General features: G+C 39.3%; 1 protein-coding gene across 2 annotated transcripts in view; it reads left to right on the plus strand.

The window, feature by feature from the left end:
* The window catches only part of CRCP (CGRP receptor component), a 33,633-nt gene extending 16,583 nt beyond the window's left edge, over positions 1 to 17,050 (plus strand). For both annotated transcript variants that reach the window (XM_005240456.4, XM_027791104.2), the window contains exons 5-6: positions 7,473 to 7,530; positions 15,890 to 17,050. In XM_005240456.4, coding sequence (XP_005240513.1) covers positions 7,473 to 7,530; positions 15,890 to 16,033 — 202 coding nt within the window. In that variant the 3' untranslated portion in view covers positions 16,034 to 17,050. The remainder of the gene's footprint in view (positions 1 to 7,472; positions 7,531 to 15,889) is intronic.
* The last annotated feature ends 1,775 nt before the right edge of the window (positions 17,051 to 18,825 follow it).

The raw sequence follows: 18,825 nt of genomic DNA on the forward strand, positions 1-18,825 counted from the left end.
TCTGTCTACCCAGATATGCAGCGTGATCTTGAACACAAGACAGTGCTGTGCTTTTTTTTTTTTTTTTTTTTTTTGTCTTCCAGGAGAACATTTATTTTGATTGTGAAGGATTATACTATTGTAATTCTACATCCTCACCTCCTAACAATATACACTCTCTGCACAAACGCAGACCTCAGACCCATTTTCGTCTCCCATAACTGTAGACATTTTTGTCTCCCACAGCCTGAGCTTTTATCTGTCCCAAGGCCCACTCCACATCTTTGCCCTCAGCTGGAAATGCTGATTTTGGCTCTAGCTGAGTCTTAGCTACTGCTGGATGTGGCCTAGAAGCAGAGAGGCACTGCTCAGCCTCACAGCAGGAATTGCCATGTCGGGATTTCTTACTAGGCAGGTCCTCTAAGAGTCTGCGTAACGGATGATTAACTCTGATTAGTGGAATCTTGCTTGTATGTGAGAAAATAGCTTTCAGCCATCACTCATCACTCATGTATTCTTCTCTTGAATGAGCAGTTTTCGTGTTCCAAGCAGTGTTACTAAAATCCAGGCAGTCCAGAGAAAATACAAATACTTTTTTGGGGGCAATTAAGCTGGAAATATTCTTCACTTTCAGTTTAGAGAGTGGGACAGTTATCCTTTTTATTTAATGAGCATGAGTATAAACATGCACACTGTAGAAAGTGTAAAGATGGGTTCATCTGCGCCAGAAAAAGTTCATTTTATTTTTTAGATGTAATGGAGCATGAACTAAATCCAGGCTTATCATGCCTGTGCCCACACAAAATACTGCTGTCAGCGCTGATACTGATGCACGTTCAGGCTTGCAGCGTTTCCATTCCTTAAAGCTTATTTCTGATGGAATTGTTGGTATTCAGGTTCTGATTTGTGTATGTGCTAGCAAGAAATCCCAGGTACACGGAGACTGATGGTAACAGTCAGGTTTTGGTATCGGCGTTGGAAGAAGTCGGTGCGGTGGGTACTGAGCTCCAGCTGGCACTGCTTGCAGTGCTACTGCTAGTGTCGAGGGCTGAGCAATCCCGTTTTCTGTTGCAATGTTGAACTTCAGAGGCATTTTGTGATTGTTTGCTTCAAGGGGATGCCAAGAGTAGTAACCTTCTGGTTGCTCCGTTTGTTACGAGTGGGAAGGTCAGAAATTGCGTGGAGATCTGAGACCAAAGCATCAAAAGGGTCCCCTGAGCTGACCTGGGCTCACGTGCTTGGAGCGCGTGTCTATATTCTGTACCTACAGCAGGAAGAGCTGCTAATGTGGACCTCCCACGTAAGCAGAGGTAGCTGTTCATGTCTTGCACATTTACATGTTTGGTATTTCTTAAATAACCTTAGCAGCTGGGTATTTATTAAACAGAAGAGAAAAGATAAAATGTTACTGCAGGAGGAGCACATCTACCCATACTAGTACCCAGTGTACCCACGCTAGTATCAACATGTTTGTCTAGATGTCTTCAATTACAGTCTATTTATCTCTTTGCCATCTTGCAATGTTTTGCCAAATGAAAATAACTTACATCTTGGTTATCAGAATGATGTTTAGGTTGATCAGCAAATAACTGGCTAGGTACCAATTTTCAGTTACTGAATAGTTGGTCATTTCTCTGGCTCTTTGGGTTAAATTGCTATGTAAATAAAACAAATACGTTGCTTAAATCATAATTATATAATGTTAACTCATCTAAAGTTTCTTATTTTTTAGTGTTAGTTAGTGTTCCTAATTTCTAAAACCCTGTAACACTACACAAGCACCTTCAGATGAAATGGAGCTTTTGGTTTTTTGCACCCTGCTGGTAATTCCCTTTCGATAGTCATTTTTCCAGTAGGGAGTCTTGCAGATCAGTAACAGGCATGATTTTTTTCAGATAACACATTGTAATGACTTATTACATTATTTTCAAATAACAAATTACATAATTACAATTATCTCTCATTCTTCTGTACACATTTTAAAAACTGCAAATACTCTGAATGGTATCACCTTTGCTGAAATTACGCTTTTGAAATCCATTTCTCCTAACTAAAACTTCTGTCTATTCTCTCCTGAGTTATGGTGATATTAATGACTTACAAGCAAGAAGTCTTTGAGAGGTGATCCTTTCTATCGTGTCATGTATTACTTGTCTGCAGGAAACATGAACAGTTTCACTAATTGATTTAGTCATGATGTATAATTGGTTTTAATTTATTTCTGTTGTTACCTGCTCTGCTGGTAATCTTTGTGATAAAGATGGTGGAGCTCTACGTGTTTTAAAATAGCTCTAGACAATAGGATTTGCATTCTTTAGCACAGGCATGATGATGGCTTTGGCTGTTTGATCCTGTTTATTTGGCTCTAAAGTTGTTGGCAACAAATTTCAAAGGTATTACTTTGGAAAGCAAGAATAGGAGAAAATTTGTCTTACGTGTTCTTTTGTAAAAGTCAAGTAATATGTTTTGTCTGGAGATATGATGGAGCTGTAGGATTGGATTGGGATATGTCTTGCTCCAAAAGTGAAGGAGGACTTGTTTGAAAAGGCTCTGATCTCAGAAGTGGCAGGTGAGAGTGCAGTGAGAAGCTTGTATAAAGAATAAATTGATGAAACAGTGAACGTAACAGTCGATCTTTGTAAGCAGGGCTTTGGGAGGAGGGGGAAGTGTTTTACAAGTAGATATTCTCGTAGCTCTCCTGTGAGAGCTGAAAATGTTGTCTCCATTTTAGATGTCTGGAAACTGAGGCACAGACACGTGCTTGGCCAGGGACCATAAAGCAAGGAACACTGAAAGCCAGGAGCAGAGCGCCAGCTGCTGTGCCTCTGTGAAGTGCTCCAGGCACTGCACCAGGCGGTTTTCTAGCTCTTGAGGAAAAAGCACTATATCTCAGACATTGGTTCAGATGAATCGGCCAGATTTTTGTACACTGAAGATGTTATTAATATTCTTTACCCAGCTCTGTTAGGACTTCTGATTTTATGGCAGTGATGTCTTTTACAATTTTACAAAGGTGGCTTTTTTTCTCCCATTGATTCCTTAAGTGACCTGCTCTCAATTTTAGTTCTGGTCTGAAGGATTTCAGTACTTGTCTCCCGTCAATATTAAGGTTCTATTTCTGTCCTTTCATTATTTATGATAGTAGTAAATGGCAGCAGTTATAAATACCTTATATTGCTGACAATAAAGCAGCCAACAGTGATGCTTGCAGTTCAGTGTTAAATTCAGCCATGCTCTTGTTGTAAATAGCAAGCTGCCAAATAGATAGAAGTGATTAGCATGGGAAAACAAAGGAGGTGTATTCACTGCTTCCCACCACTGGAAACATATTTGGCTTTCATCCCTGATTCTCCAAAACCAAAGCAATCTAATAAATCTGGCTAACCAAGCTAATTCTGATTCCTTTGTGTCGTCTGTAAAATCACATTATTCAGAATTTAAGACCAAACCCTGTGCTGCCAAGGGGTTGTTAATAGGAGAGGGAGGAATAATGTAAACAGTTATTTGCAGGAGGGAAGAGAGAACATAGTCGCTACAGTGGGCATTGCCTTTAAATACTGATTTTTACCAGAATTGGCACAAAGGACCTTCTCCCCAGCATCCTCCTGTATTTTTGCAGCCTGGATGACCTTTCAGTTCATGAATGCAAGGACGGGTCCTTTCCAGGGTGCTACAAAATCCCCAAGAGGAAGGAGGAGATCTGGAGAGGGGCCACGACCACACAGTCCTTCTCAGCATTAATTTGTGGAGTCTTCAAAGAATATAGGATCATCTGGTGCCATGTGCTGTCTTAAGGGCCTTTCATCTCCTCCCATGCCACATCTCTTCCCTACTCTTATACCTCCAAACCCCAGTGCCTTTAAAGCACTCACCGCTTAATTGTTCCCCCTCAACCTTGCCATTTTTGAAATTAGGGATACCGATCCTTGCTGCTTTGTACAAGACACGTAAATAAGCGTTGGACAAACTCAAAGAACTAATTTGATAATTGGTGATTCTTAGTAAAACCTTTGAAACTGCTGTTAAAGTATTTACTTTCAGAATCTGTTCAGGTGCGTTTTCTTTAATGACTTAGGTTGATGGTCTTGCTTGGAAGGGCAAATGCTGATGTGCAGGTAGAAATGTATTCTTGTTCTTAACTGTGAAATCTGAAAATGCTGTGAATCTGCCACATTTGTTGGCATTTATCCAGGTGCCAAATGTCACTTCATTGCAAGCTTTTTCTGAAGACTGAAAAAAATACTTCAATGTGGTTCTGTAGAAATAGGAAAGAAGATTAAAAGGATAGGGGTGGTACCCAAAGTGTTCGAGCTCATTGTTAAACAGACATTTTGAACAGTTCTGTGGCTGATTAAAATTAAAGGGTTTTTTTCTCCTTTATAAAGTTCTAATTCCTTATCCTTTCTCCAATTTTGAAATTTAGTGAGCGAAAAAATAGGTACATTTGTAAAGTAAATGTAAATTCAAGATGTGGAATTGTGTATGCTTTTTAGTGGTAAGTCAATATTCAGGAGGATTTCTTGGAGCTTTCTGTTGTGAATTTTTAGTATTTCATAAATGTTGCATTTTAAAATGGCAAGCTTTTGTTTTGAAGCTGAAAGTAATGATTAAAATTATTTTCCAGCATTCTATGAAAATAATGGCAGAATGGCTCTAGGACTAGGTGGAACAATTGAAAACTTTGCTTTTTCATAGGATTTTGGTTGTGTTACCAGCAGGTTGGATCTAAAACCAGCAGTCAGCATGTCATCTCATCAGAGCTGTTTTCTGTTCTTATGGGCTGTGAATACACGTCACAAAACCCTCTGGTTTAATAAAGCCTGATGTGTGGTATCAGTAGAGCAGTTGTCTTCGCTGAGCCATGGTATCCCATAGCCCTGTCCCCATCACCATGTCAATTGCCATCCTGGAGATTTTAGCTAAAGAGGGTCTGTTAGATCATCCAGTCTGTGCTAACACAGGGTTTTTCCTTCAGGAGACATCAGCCAGGAAAATTTTAGGCTAGTGCTGCTCGTTCCGTGTGTTCAGTGGATAACTGAAAGGCTTTATTTTTATTCTTTGGGTGTTAGCTGCATGCCTTCTTAAGGATTAAATTCAGTCTCTTGACACCTACATGTGCATGCACGTACACACCAGAGCGATGCATGGCTTGTCAAAGGCTTCTCCTGAGGAGCGTGAGCACCTTGGTCTTTGAACGCGTACCAGGGCACGTAGACGGATGATAAAGTACTGAAGTGCCTGACAACGTTACAAGCTGTTAGCTGGTCTTGGATTTCAAGGGCAGCCGGTGTCAGAGGCCGTTTGAGATGAGCCAGTATATCTGAAGCATTTCCAGATGCGTAGACGTTGACCTGTCAGTTGTAAATGCCTGCACAGGAGAGATCTGTGCTCCCTGGAGAGCTGTAAGGCTTCCTTCCTAAACCACCCACAGGTCCAGTAAACCAGAGGAAAACTCTTCTGAATCCATTTAAATATGCATTCAGGTTGCCCTTTAAATAATAATAAATTCCAAGCTTTAGTTCTACAAAATTGTAGTTCGTTACAGTATCACAGGCTGGAAGATCATGCATGTTAATTCTCACTTTAATGCATGAATGTGCACAATAAAGAGATGCTGCATAAACATAGATGGCTGCTCGGAGAGGATTCCTTCCCCCCCCCAAAAAAGAAAAGAAATGCATGTTCAAGTTCCTTTACTCATTGTATCTATTCTTACTCTACTCTAATTGTATTTTTTATTATAAAAGTGCATTTGCTACTGTTTCGTACACCCTTTTAAACATCTGTTGTATTATGATGCTTTTCTATTCTGAAACACAAAGATCAGCTCAGATGATGAGCTACTATTAGCTGCTATTGTGTAGTCAATGTTAGTGTTTTGAGCTTCTGAAATTAATGAAATATGCATTACTGGCATATGACAGATGTTTTTTGCTTTGTTTTTATAATTATTTGCATTTAAATACAGTGTAAAATTAATAATTTTTGCCTGCAGAGCTATTGTCTAAATGTTGTGGTTTGAATTTAATGAACGTACTTGTTTGATCACCTCTTACATTTCAAAAACTGCTCTTTTTTTCCCCATGATTTTTTTTTCCCCTTATACCCATTTTTTTTCCCATTTAATGATCAAAGTGTTTAAATGGACATTTGTCAGATTTCTTCATGAGAAAGTAAGCTCTTGGGTTAAAATTAATCCAGAAAAACAGTGAGGCTGGGTGAGGTTGTGATGGTTCTGAATGTATCAGGAATTTTGCCACTGGCTTCAGTGATGCTAAACTGTCTCTCTGAATATTCAGGTGTTTTAAGTACCAAAGACAGACAAGTTCTAGTGACTTCTCCCCCTTGTAGACAGAGGAAAATGGAATTTAAACTATTTAAAATACAGATGTAACATGGCTCGTATCTAAAATCACAACAAAATAAGTTAATATTGATTGAATCGGTGTTGTGCTAAAGGCACAGGGCTGCACATCTGAATGCATAGAATCACTTTTTGTCTGGACACTTTCTGCGTGGACAGGTAATCAGAAGTGTTTGAATTATTGTAAATTAGTAAATTACTACTTGTCTCTCAAACCACAGTAAGTGACCATAGTTTTACAACTCAGGCACTGATTGAGAGGAGGGAGGGGGGCTTTGGCATTTTTGTTATCTTAGTGCTTGTGGTCATGTCAATGTTTTTGGGACTGTGCAGTGAATCAAGTGAATTAAAAAAAAAAAAACAACCAAAAAGGCAACAATTACAATAAAAACCCCAGCCAACAGAGAAAAGAGGTTGGTTATCTTCACAGTCCAGCTCAGTCCCCCACCTGGTTTGCTGCTTGGTGCCTAACAGTTGTAGAAACACAATGGAGAGGTAGATTTGCATGGGAACAGAGATAATAATGTATTTTTGCCCAAAGATCCATGCATAAACTATGGCCTCAGCCCAGCTGTAATAATGTATGAAAAAAACCATTTACTTCAGCTGTGTGGGTTGCAGAGAGTACATGTGAGAAGTGGTTTCAAGCTGATTTATTTTTTTTTAACTGTGCATTTGCAATGGGCTAAAAGAATACCCGAGTTACTGCCATTTGGCTGATGGACTGTAACTTCTTAGGTATGATAATTGTTCTGGTGGTTGTGTGTTCATAGCAAGAGAGCCTGTGATCTTTGAGTTGTTTAGCATTTCTGTATGATGTTTAACAAAGCAACAGTGCATGTTAATTTATGCTTGTACAGTAATGATCTAAGGGTCTTTACTTGGTCTTGCCACCTTAGACTAGATGTGGCAACAGCAGTATGTCTAAAACACACAAGACAGTCCTGTATTTAAAAATACCCAAATTATCATGGTGATTAAACCGCACTGCAAACCCAGTCAGAATTATTCTCAGCAGTGGTGTTTCGTCCCTAAGTTACCAGGAATGTATTTGCATCTTACCCATCATTTGAGGGGACCCTCAAATTATACAATAATGCAAATTGTTTTACTCTTTGCTTTTAAACAGGGCAGAAAAGCTCCAGTTGCTTAACCACCGACCTGTGACAGCAGTTGAAATACAGCTGGTGAGTAACAATGCTCCTGACTGTCCAAAGCTTAAATGAAAGCAGCTTTAACCTTGAAGATCAATTGAATAATGACTTTCTCATGGTCAGTGGCTGAATGTATCCCTTTATGCACATCTTTACATTCATGGTTTCAAATCCACTTTGCTTCCTCTCTGAGACCTCCGTAGAGACGTGACCATCCTTCTCTTGGACAGACTCTCCACCTCTGTTTGGTTCAGTGTCACATATTGAAAATATCTGATGCAGTCATTAAAGGTTAGTTACAGTATTGCAACTAAGAATATATTTAACCAGAACCTTTTTGCTGGTGCTCTGTAATAGAGTACTTCACTTTCTGACAGCTGTGATGACATGACTTATGTTACAGTGAAACCAGAAGTGCTAAAAAGGAATGAGTAATGACTGATAAGGAATTCTGAGCAGTGGTGCGGAATGAGAAATGGATATAAACAGACTTCCTGATGGAAAGTAGCCATTGTCAATCTGTTAAGCATAATTCTGATGTAAAGAGGGATGTAAAGAGGGATTGTCACTAAATAGAAATAGATGGTTATATTCTCAGAAGGATCTCCTTAGGCATACAAAATCCTGTGGTAATAAAGAGGTTATTGTAATAAGGATATTATTTTAATAAAGATCTCTTACATTAAGAACATCTGTTTACAATCTTATCCTGAAACCAAACTGTGTAGCAACAGGATCAAATTTTGCTGCAGAAAGGGAAGGATTAAAGAGGTACCAGTAGGGCTATTTTTCTTTCATAGCCCAGGAGTAGGCATTATCATGCTGAAGGCATCTCATAAAAGAATGCTTCTAGCTGAGAAATTAATACTGTGTTTTGTGATTGAAGAGATTGGTGGGGGTCATCAACCCAACCAAGAGCATTAAGGCCTCATGAGTTTTGCTTAGGAAGTTAGTCATCCGTGGTGATGTAGAGCCTGTCTCATGCCTTTGTTAGCTTCACATGGTTAGGCACAGATTCGTTATATTCCCGTATGGGCCAAATATGGTATTTTCCCCCTTTTCTTCTTTAAATACAATAATCTTTTGCTGCTTTCAGGTGACTGCATGGTTTTGTCTGTCCTTTCCCTCCTCCCCTCATTATCCTACCTAGTTCCTCATTATCTTACCTATCCATAAACTATTGAAAATAGTTTTGCTTCTGTGTCGTGTTTGAAGTCCAGGAGGCAAGTATAAGAAATCAAGCCTTTATTAGAAGTCAGGTTTCTGTAGAATGGCTTACTTCAGGTACTGCAAGGTTTGTACTGCCAAAGTTCGATAGAACTCACTGCTAAAACTTAGAGAGTACAGATACGAGGTTTGAGTTCAGTGTCAGTCTGATATGTAACTCTTCTCGAATGACAACTTGTGAAAATTGTAGTATTCATCCATTTGGGGAACAATCCAAATTTGTGTCATCATGGGCAGTATTGAGGATGCAGTTACTTCTGTTCCATTGCAATACCTCTGTCGTTCCCAGGCCAAATTTCTCCAAAACTACTATTACAGTAATATAATTTGACTGGATTGTTAACAGTGTATTAAATTAAGCCTCTCCAAAATTGCGGTACATTTACTCTTTCATCAAGGCACATCAAAGTCTTTTGACCTCAGTAACTGCTGGTAAACTGCTGTCCGTTTTTGTTAGTGAAATGCAGAGGCTGGGAGCCATGGCAGGGAAATTATTTTGCAGTTCAATCGCTGCCTTCAATAATTTTGGAGTTTGGTGATGACAGAGGAAGGAGATGGTAGCAGTGCAGCGTCTTTGAACCCCCAAAACCTCTGTCTTTTGTGAGCATCTTTGAGTATAAAATAATGCAGAGCAGTGGAGGCTACCAGCGTTTTCTTCTTTGATGTCGGCAAGGAGATTACTGCGCACAGATTGCATGCAGGCAGGTCAGTTCCCTGCAGCTGATGGATGAGAGACAGCCTACAGAGAAGTGAACGCTAGGTCTGAAATTGCCTTGCTTCTCTTTTCATTGAACTTGCCCCTGCCACTTAAAAGCTTTGAGTCACTCCTGGGATTGAATCAGAAGGAAGTGAGGATGAAAACTTCTGGCCACTTCATGTAATGTAGCCAAAAAATCAAAAAGCTTTAAAACAAAATGCAAGCAATATCTGCGTCTCTCACTTGCTCAAATAGTTTCCATGTCTCAAACTTTTACTTGGTGCTGCCTGTCCATGGAATGGAATCAAGTTTACCTGCAAGACTTTTAATAGCTGATGTAAGAGGTTAATTACATTTACTACTGCTTGTTGCTTTTTTGCCTTTCCAGCCTTTTGGTTTTTTACTTTTCCTCTATAAAATTCCCTGTCTTTAGTTGTATGCAAGCAATAAATCAGTTTTGATGAAATGATAGTAAAGCTAAAAAGCAAATTTACGTTGTGATCTTTTGATCTTAAGTTCTTTTGTAAGTCTTTATGCATAAATTGCTGTAATTGTTCATATTTGTCTTTTCTGGACAGTGTGCCAGGATTTATTTTCAAACAACAATAGCAACAAAAGGAGCATGAAATTGTAATTCATATCCCACAGGGGAAAACACTGTACACATTGCTGCTGTCTTGACCTCCTGTTTTAATCTTTAACATATGTTGTTCCTGGCTCAGTGGTTCACAAAGGAGGAAAAAAAAAGACAGCGATATTGATCTAACCGTGACGGTGGTGCAGCTTTACTTAACGCTGAACAGTGATGGGTTTGAAGATTAAGCGTCATCTTTTCTAATGAACAAATTGCTCTACATTCTTCTCTCTGAATGGAAAAGTAGATTTTAATTCTGTGCTTTTTAAAACCAGATTTCCATCTCGGAGAGCTTTGTGCCTCGTGATCTGTGCTCTGCATAACTGGTCTGGCAGATAGTCTCTCATTATGGAATAGAAGATAATAACTTAAAGTATTCCTTTGGAAAAGATGTTAGAGAATTTAAACATTTTATTTTCTCAGCAATATATTTTGCATAGTTGGTTGGTTATCTCTGAGGGACATTAATCCAATGATTCAGTCTTTCACTTTATTTCTTTTTTATGTGCTTTTTTCCTACTAGGATGTTGGTGCTGAACGATTTCAAATTACTGCTCAAAGGAGGAGATAGCAGTCATTGTCTCATATGTACCTCCTATACTGGAGTTAAATTATGTGGTTGATAGCTTTGGAAGTGATCAGAACCCGTATTTCCTTTTTCACTGTAGTTTACTGATTATTTTTTAATAGCATTCTTAGCTGATGATTAAAATAAACAATAGCTTTTAACCCACACGTTATTTTGTTCTGTGACACTGAGGTTTGTTACCCATCAAATACTGCTTATCCTTGAGACAGTTTCTCAGTTCTTTCAGAACTTTTTAGGGTTCTTCAGGGTGGCTTTATTGATTCTTCAACATTTGCAGTGTATTGTGCCTGAGGAGGCTACATGAAATAATCATTAGGACTGAAAGCTTAAAAGAAGCACAGTGAGGATTAATGAAGTCTCTTATACTTTGCTTTTCCTTGGGTAAGCAGAAAAGATGTTATGGTTATAGTTAGGGAAAGCATGTTCCCAAGAGGTTTTTCCTTGTTTCACAGAGTAAAAAAAAAATAATCTTGAAAAGTATGAATGTGTTTATTTATGTCTGTGTTCATATTTTGTGCATACATGTCTCCATGGCACTATGAACATACAGATTTGTACGTTTGTTTTATGACTAAACACTTTAATCCTTGAAATCATCTTGATAGGCTAGCTGTTATTTTCTGATTTACCTTCTTGATAAACAAAATCTTTTAACAGCTTCTGAAAATTACTTTCTGCCATGAGAATTTATCAGCAGGTTTTAATGTGACTTAATGTAATTCTGTTATTATGTTCCAATTCAGTAATTACGGTTTTTTTGTTCCTTTGAGAGATGCATACACAGCGCTCAATTTAAAAAAGCTACTGTTAAAATGTGCAGCTGGGAAAGGCTGCATGGTAGTAAAATATTCCACATACACATTGGTTTAATAAGCACAGCTCTGGTTCCCAGTAGCGGTTACGTTTCCGAGCAAGGCATCTGCCAGTGTTTAATTCTGCAGTTGGCGAGTGATGCGTCTTCACTGTCTTGTAGCAAGATTCAGTGGTGGATGCTGGGTGCATGTTTCATTTTGCTCTGTTGGAAAGCCCACACATTGCTGTATCTAGAGAGACAGAACAGAGCTGGCATCCTTTTCTTGATGTATTCTTCATTTAGTAAATGCCTAATTTTAAGCTTCAAGTCCAATTAAGTTGGTTGGACCTGTTGAGTGCTTGAAATTAAGTCAAGACATAAGCTGTGTCTTAACAGTTACAAGGTGCTTAAGCAGGTGAAAATTTTTTTATTAGACTTCTAAGTAAAGGTAGCATTGCTCTCAAAGGTGAGCAGTACTGTGGCTTCAGCTGCCTCCTGAATATTTTGTATATATTCCACAGTTCTGAAGATCTGGCTGTGTTTATCAATATGTTTATCAAAACATTTATCAATAAAGTAAGAAGCAGCTTTAGGTACTCAGGCTTGAAAAGTATATAGTAGCTGCAGGGGGAACATGCCGCCTCTTTTTTCTTTTTCTTCTTTTTTTTTTTTAGCTGTAAGAATTTTCTGCTAATTAAGTTATCAAATGAAGTTTTCCTTCTTTCCTTGATTTCTTCTTTGGTCATCTTGTAAATTATATTGTTTAGAGCGTTAGTTGAGGAGGGAAACTAAATGTGAAAATGGCTATATTGCTCACTGTATGAATATATTGCAGTGAGAGTTTAATAACTGTTACTAGTTGGCGTGAAATAGAAGGTATTACTGAGGCCTGACTTGACTGAGTTGATCTTGACCATGTAGTTGCATTTCACGGGGAATACATACTGTGCACATGTATGAATGACATGGATATGCTGTAATGTTTGCTACAAAACCACCGTAGTTGTCTTGGGATAGTATAGACCTGAGTGCTGAAAAGCAGAAACAGGTTGGGAAATACAGCATAGCTGCCATGGCTTACTGCCTTCTTCTCGTGTTCAAGAAAATCCTTGCTCTCAGCCCTGAGAAGGAGAAATGCTTGTTTAGCTGCACGTGGGGGTGCTTTTTATCTATAAATTGTTTTACTGTAACATTGTCCAATTCTGTTACTTGCACAAATCCACAAATACTGGAAATACACAGTTCGGCAGAGCTTTCATTGATGACACCCTATGCTTTGCACATGGCATCATCTGTGAGGAGAATCTATTTCCATTTGGTGCAAGTGGCATTGCCAACATAAACATCTTATGTCATATGCTTATTAAAAACATTTGCAGTTTTGTTTTCTTAGTATAAACTTGACATTCCTGACTGCTTATGGTTTGAGTCTGTTGCTTGAGCAGTTCCAGCCAGTTGCAGGGTAGAGGTTAGCAAGGCATTTTGAGAGATATCTTTTCATATATCAGTAAAATTCTTGTGGGAAAAGTAGGTACTTGAGTACAGTTATTTCTTTCTGCCTTTTAGGCTTTTTCTTACACATAATTTCCCTTCTGAGCATCGTAACGTTATTTCCTAGTACTATCAGTAGCAGAGGTATCTTATAGTTGTAAATCAGAAGACCGAACATTTGTTGAATCTAGAATAAAGTCTCAGTGACTTGGTTTCCCTTGATATTTTTCCTTTAGGACAGTTTCATTTGTCTCTTTGAGTCAACACGCTCTCTGTGCGTAATTTCTGAATTTTTCCTTTGACATGCTGCTTCCTAATGGCTTATGTTTCTTTAAGTCCCTGCTCAGGCTGTTTCCATGAAGAGCGGGAAAAAAATTGATTTTTACAGCTTATGCTTTTGATCCTTTGAACTCTTCAATAATATCACAGCAAAATTGTGCTGAAACGTCAACTTGAATAATAAGCTGTCCATCCTGCCAAATGTAGATTGTTGTTGTTGTTTTATGGGTGGTTCCTAGTGTGAGAGCTGGCAGTGAGGACGCGTGGCTCGGAGGCACTGAGAGGTGAGCTTGATGAATTTTTCTGCAGTAGTTTAAGGAATTAACAGTTCCCTCTGGCAGGGACTAAGTCTGTGAACAGAAGGGAATTTGGAGCTACATTACCCACTCCTCAGTGCACTTAGCTGGCATCTTTTTTAAAGATGCTTTTCTCAACAGCATAATGAGACGTCATTTAGAGCCCCAAAGCATCTGAAACATGAGAGACTCTTTTCTTTCACCAACTTTCTGGTAAAGTGTTATTTCTTAAACTGCCAAAACAATCCCCAGAGCTCCTCTGTCAGTGTCCTGTGTTGTATCTGCAGTTTGTCACTCTTGCAGGCTTCCGTGTTCCGCCGGTACAGGTGACATCGAGGTTGTTGTTCACATTGGACAGTGCCTCGTTCGGCACTGCAGAGCACGAAGAAGCAGTGATCGCCGCTGCATGCCTTTGTGCAGAAGCTGAGAAGAATTGATGCTGATCTAGAAATCACTATTACCTGTTTAGGTTCTGATCAAATCCTCGTGTTTAACTCTGGCTACCTGGAGCAAGCTCCTAAAGGATAAAGTGTTTGAAGAAGGAAGGGAAAGGAGATGTATAAGGAGGGATAAAATTTAAATGGGGAAGAGGGGTGGACTTTGTGTGACCCAATAAATCAAATCTAAACTAGGCAAGGTGCCATTTTTCTGAAGATTGGAAAGCGTGGGATGTAATGAATGCAGGAGACATTGGCCACTAAGAGATACATCATTCTGCCTTAAGCAGTACTGCCTGTCCAAAGGATGCAGGCTTTTTCTTTGTACGGGTCCTGCTGCTATGGGGCTGTCACCTTTAAAATTAAATACAACAGTAATTAATAACACTAGAATCCAGTTCCAAAACCAGGCTGATAATGCTCTACAAACCTTAGTAGCATAGGTCTTCTGAAAGTAATGGCTTTGTCAGCAGTATTGGCCACAAAGAGTGCATGTATGCGCTGTAACATACTTGATTGTTTAATGTTGATGCTCCAAGGTATGCTAGGCAAGCTGCTGAGATGATCACCTCCGAAACGCAGCCTAGCAGGCAATTTTCTGATACCACTGCAGTAGCTACAGCCGTTGCTTACATGGAAGGGTAGCGTTAGGAGGATTTTTGGTACATTTTAACACATCGTGTATAGTGAAGCAGCTGGCGGTAATGAGAGCCAGGGCTGTTTTTCAAGCCAGAGTCCTACAGTAGTTGTTGAACTAACGGTACTTGGAAAGCCACTCCACAGAGAATTTCATCCTTTGATTGGGATAGACCCTAGAAACAGTCATATTGCAAATGGATATTCACTGTCTGCCTTTTGCTACACAAGTGGATTCTAGTGTTCTTGCTTTCCTTTTGTCAAGGATCTGCGGAGAATGGCTGATGAAAGATGATCAGATTGTGCAAAGAGGGCTCATAGGACATTGGGGAGAAAAAAAAGTTAATTGAATATGCCACTCTGCCTTTTAGAAGGCGAGATGCATCTGAATAGCTGTCAGTTTGTAGCTAGGACTGATTAAACCTGCATTGACTTGGAACCATAATTAATATAAATCACCGCTCTTCAAAGGACAGTTTGAAGGACTTTGTATTAAAAAAAAAAATAATCTCAAACCCCGCGATCCTAATTGGTTTCATTTGCGTTTGAAGAGTTATTTTGGCTTGCCTTTCTAGTCCTCTGACAAGCTTTTCCTTTTAACAGCTGCCTATAAATTAGGGCAGTTGTTTTTTACTGGTAGCAGTGATACAAGGGTTCCCACAGCTCCACAGGGAGAGTAGGTCCCTAATTAATCTTAGGGAATTTTATTGTTGATTCGTGACAGCATGTTTTGTGTTGCTCAGAGCTTTTATATGCCTTTATATTCAGGAATCTTACCAATCTAAGCAACTTCCAATAAAGCATAGCTGCTGTAGGATTGGGTGGTTTCTTTTATGGCCTGATTACTTATAGTCTAGGTGCTGGCTGAGATGCTGAGGTTCAGGTAACCACTCTTGGGTTATCTCATTTCAGTTCTAACGTGAAAGCACAGGACCTTAGGAAAATAGGTCTGGATGGTAGGTCTGCACATGAAATGGTAGATGAAATGAAAAGCCTGGCTGGAGATGCTGATGTGTACGCTGAGAGAGGCTTTAGGAAAAAACAGGGAGAAAAGCCTGTTCTGACTGTGGCGTTTTCGTTGTAAAGAAAGCGGGGTCTCATTGTGGAATGCCAATTGTAGCAGTTAACAATGGAGCTCTTCTTTCTTTTTTTAAATATTGCAAGAGTTCCACTTTGTAAAATATTTTTGTAATGAGCTCAGACTATGTCTTGCATCCATTGAGAACAGTATTTCTCAATTAGTTGAGTCCTTCTGTCTGGAGCTGAGGAAGGAAGTGATTAATGATTACAGTAGATTGTTTTTTGACCTGCAGATGGTAGAAGAAAGCGAGGAAAGGCTAACAGAAGAGCAGATTGAGTCACTTCTCCAGACAGTCACCAGTATTCTTCCAGGGGATCCAGAGGAACAACAGAGAGACTCGGCAATGGCAACTGAAGACAAAGGCGACCAAGCATAGGAGGCATCTGGACCAAAGCTGGTGACTATTTCAGCAGAAGAGAATCAGCTCTTTTTTTTTTTTTCCTGGTTTTTACTTGATACCGGTTTAATCTTGTATTGGACATCATTGTGAAATATGTTACAATTGTTATTACTGAGAGGTGATGAGGCAACCAATTGTTTACAAGAAAGCGTGGAAAAGGATGCAATTGTTTTGGCATTTTGTCATGAACAGGGATGGCAGTAACTGAGTTGGTAGTGTAGCAGTCTGAGAAATTACGGGGCACAGAATCTGAAGCTTTTTTATTTTTTCCATTAGCCATGTAACAGCTGTACATTTGAATAGGCTTATATACAGCTGGCAATGTTTTAATTATCACAGCAGTACTATAATTATAATTGCTTTCATATGCTTTTGAATTGCCCAACTGGTTTTCAGAATACGGTCTGCAATACAAAGCCAACTTTTGGAGCATTTTGTGAAAAGGGCTGTTTTCAGTGATCGAAACAGAGAGTAATGTCCCCAAAGTACTTGGTTCCTGGCCAGGTCGGTGGTTGGCATCATGGAAGGGAGAGGACCTGTCGGCAGGGTCACCGTTCTCGAGGTTGCCTGGCGGTCCATACTCGATAAAAGAGAGATCCAGATAATCAGCATCAACATCTTGCCACTGAAATCAGTGAGTTGGGCCAGTTTACAGCACTTGAGGCTCTGGACTTGGATTTTAAGGCTCTTGGTAATATAAACAGAAGAGCATTTAGGCGTGAGGTGTATATTTTTCCTTTGAACGTCTGTTCCAATATTTACATGTAGACGAGTCACAGTCATGTGAACATGCTGTCGACCGTGGAATAAATGAATGAGTCAGCACCGAAGTGAAGTCCTGATCTGGTTTAGAAGAATGAGAATCAGTCCTGGTTGAAGCAGAAGTTTCTGTGTACTGAGCTTTTGCCTGATTAAAGATTTCAGGATCAAGTGTTTGATGTTGAAAGCATTGATGATTATAATAAATCATTTATCTGTGTGTGTTTATGTATATATACACATGAAGTCATGAGTTACACATGGCACTGGTTTTATACTATGCTTGCAGACCATTCTTTCATAAATATTATAATGTACTGGAAACAGAAATAAAGTTTGCAGTACATCCTGGGAATTTTGTGACTCACAGACAAGATGCAAGACCTTGAACCAGAATACTGACTTCTTCCCCCCACACACTTCTGTCATGGTTTTATTTTGTGTTTTTATGCAAAGAATTTACGCTTTCTAAGCTTTAGTTGTGCCATATATGAAAGGGAGTGATAACTTCCAGTGTCTGGGGGATTTATGATATGCATTTTCATGGGATTTTAAGCCTCTTTGATGTTTGAAGAGGAAAGGAAATTAATGGAAAATTTATTTGTTGCCTCTCAAAGATAATCTATCTTAAATGCATTCCAAGGCTGGAGACTAAAGGTATGTTTTGACTGGGTAAGCGCGGTATTAGAAGGGGGAAGTCCTTGATATATTTTTCTCTCTAAATGTGCAACAAAACAAAAGAGATAAGTAGATCCTATCATGGAGTGACATGCAATTTATTTTGAAATTAGCGTTTTTACTCTTGGCAGTCACTGGTATTGTTTGACATGCTGTGGCCTTGGGCTGCAAGCATTTACATTTTTATCTGTCTTTTTCTAAAATTAAGTTATTGAAGCATGTTCTAAATTTACGAAAAGCAGATGGAACCAGATCGCAAATACCTTCAGCCAGCAAGAATATTTTAACAGATCTCTGAAGTTGGGTGTTCCATCTTGGGAGCTGCCGATTTGTTATTGCACTGGATTTTTGCCAGCATCCATGTTGTCTTCTGTTTTGTAAGTATTGTAGAAGATTCAAGAACTCGTTCACTTGCTATTATATTTAACCATTTTATAAAAATTGGTTCCGGGTGGATACATATATTAAACTTGTACAAATGCATGAGTAGCTTGTTTAGTCTCAGTTAAGACAGCTAAACTATAATTGCCCCCAAAATGCAGTTCTAAGTAACATTTGAAGGGATCTGGGATTTTGACGTCTGCATTACGTCAAGAAATCATTTTTAAATCTGCTGCCTGAGTAAATCTCTTGACGGTGTAAGTACAGGTGAGGAATTCCTCTGGCTCCGAGAGCAGGTTTCACGTTCTGTTGTTTACTCTTGGGTGTGTTCTTCGGAAACCTGACTCAGGAATGGTTTATGGAAAGCAAATATCACCTTGCTTATGTGATACCATTTTTTCCGGTGTCCTTTATATTGCATAAACGATCTGCCTGTCTCCCAAGGCTGCTTTCTGTTATCTTAACTGGGCGGTTACCTAACCCAGTTAATGTGCTCTGCTGGTTCTTTTGAAGGAGAGAAGATGGTATGAGGAGAGCTGTCCTCTGATGTGTCGGGGGCACCAGAAAGCGTACGTGCGTATTGGACACTTCAAACTTGGTTTTGCCTGAAGGTTTGGAGAAGAAAAGGCCGGAGTACTTGGCATTTCCTGAATATTTAAGAAGTGCATATTGTTCTTACCTCTCTCATTTCTTAAGTGTTTCTCACTTACATTCTGCATTGCTCTTGGGGTCTTGGCAGAGTGACAGCTCTGCTTAGGGCGGCTCTTGTGCTCTTGGCACTGCTCCAGGAGAAAGGGGGAGCAAGCTGCCAGAACTCCTCTGCTCTTCTGATACTTTGAAATACCCGGGGTTTCTCTTTTCATAAATTCAAGCCCAGGAAAGCCAATCTTTTCTGGGATTGTTTGGCAGTCCTTGCTGGAGAAGTTTTATTAGAAGAAGCTTTGTTTTAT

Source organism: Falco peregrinus, chromosome 2, assembly GCF_023634155.1.
Source record: "Falco peregrinus isolate bFalPer1 chromosome 2, bFalPer1.pri, whole genome shotgun sequence".
NCBI lineage: Eukaryota > Metazoa > Chordata > Aves > Falconiformes > Falconidae > Falco > Falco peregrinus.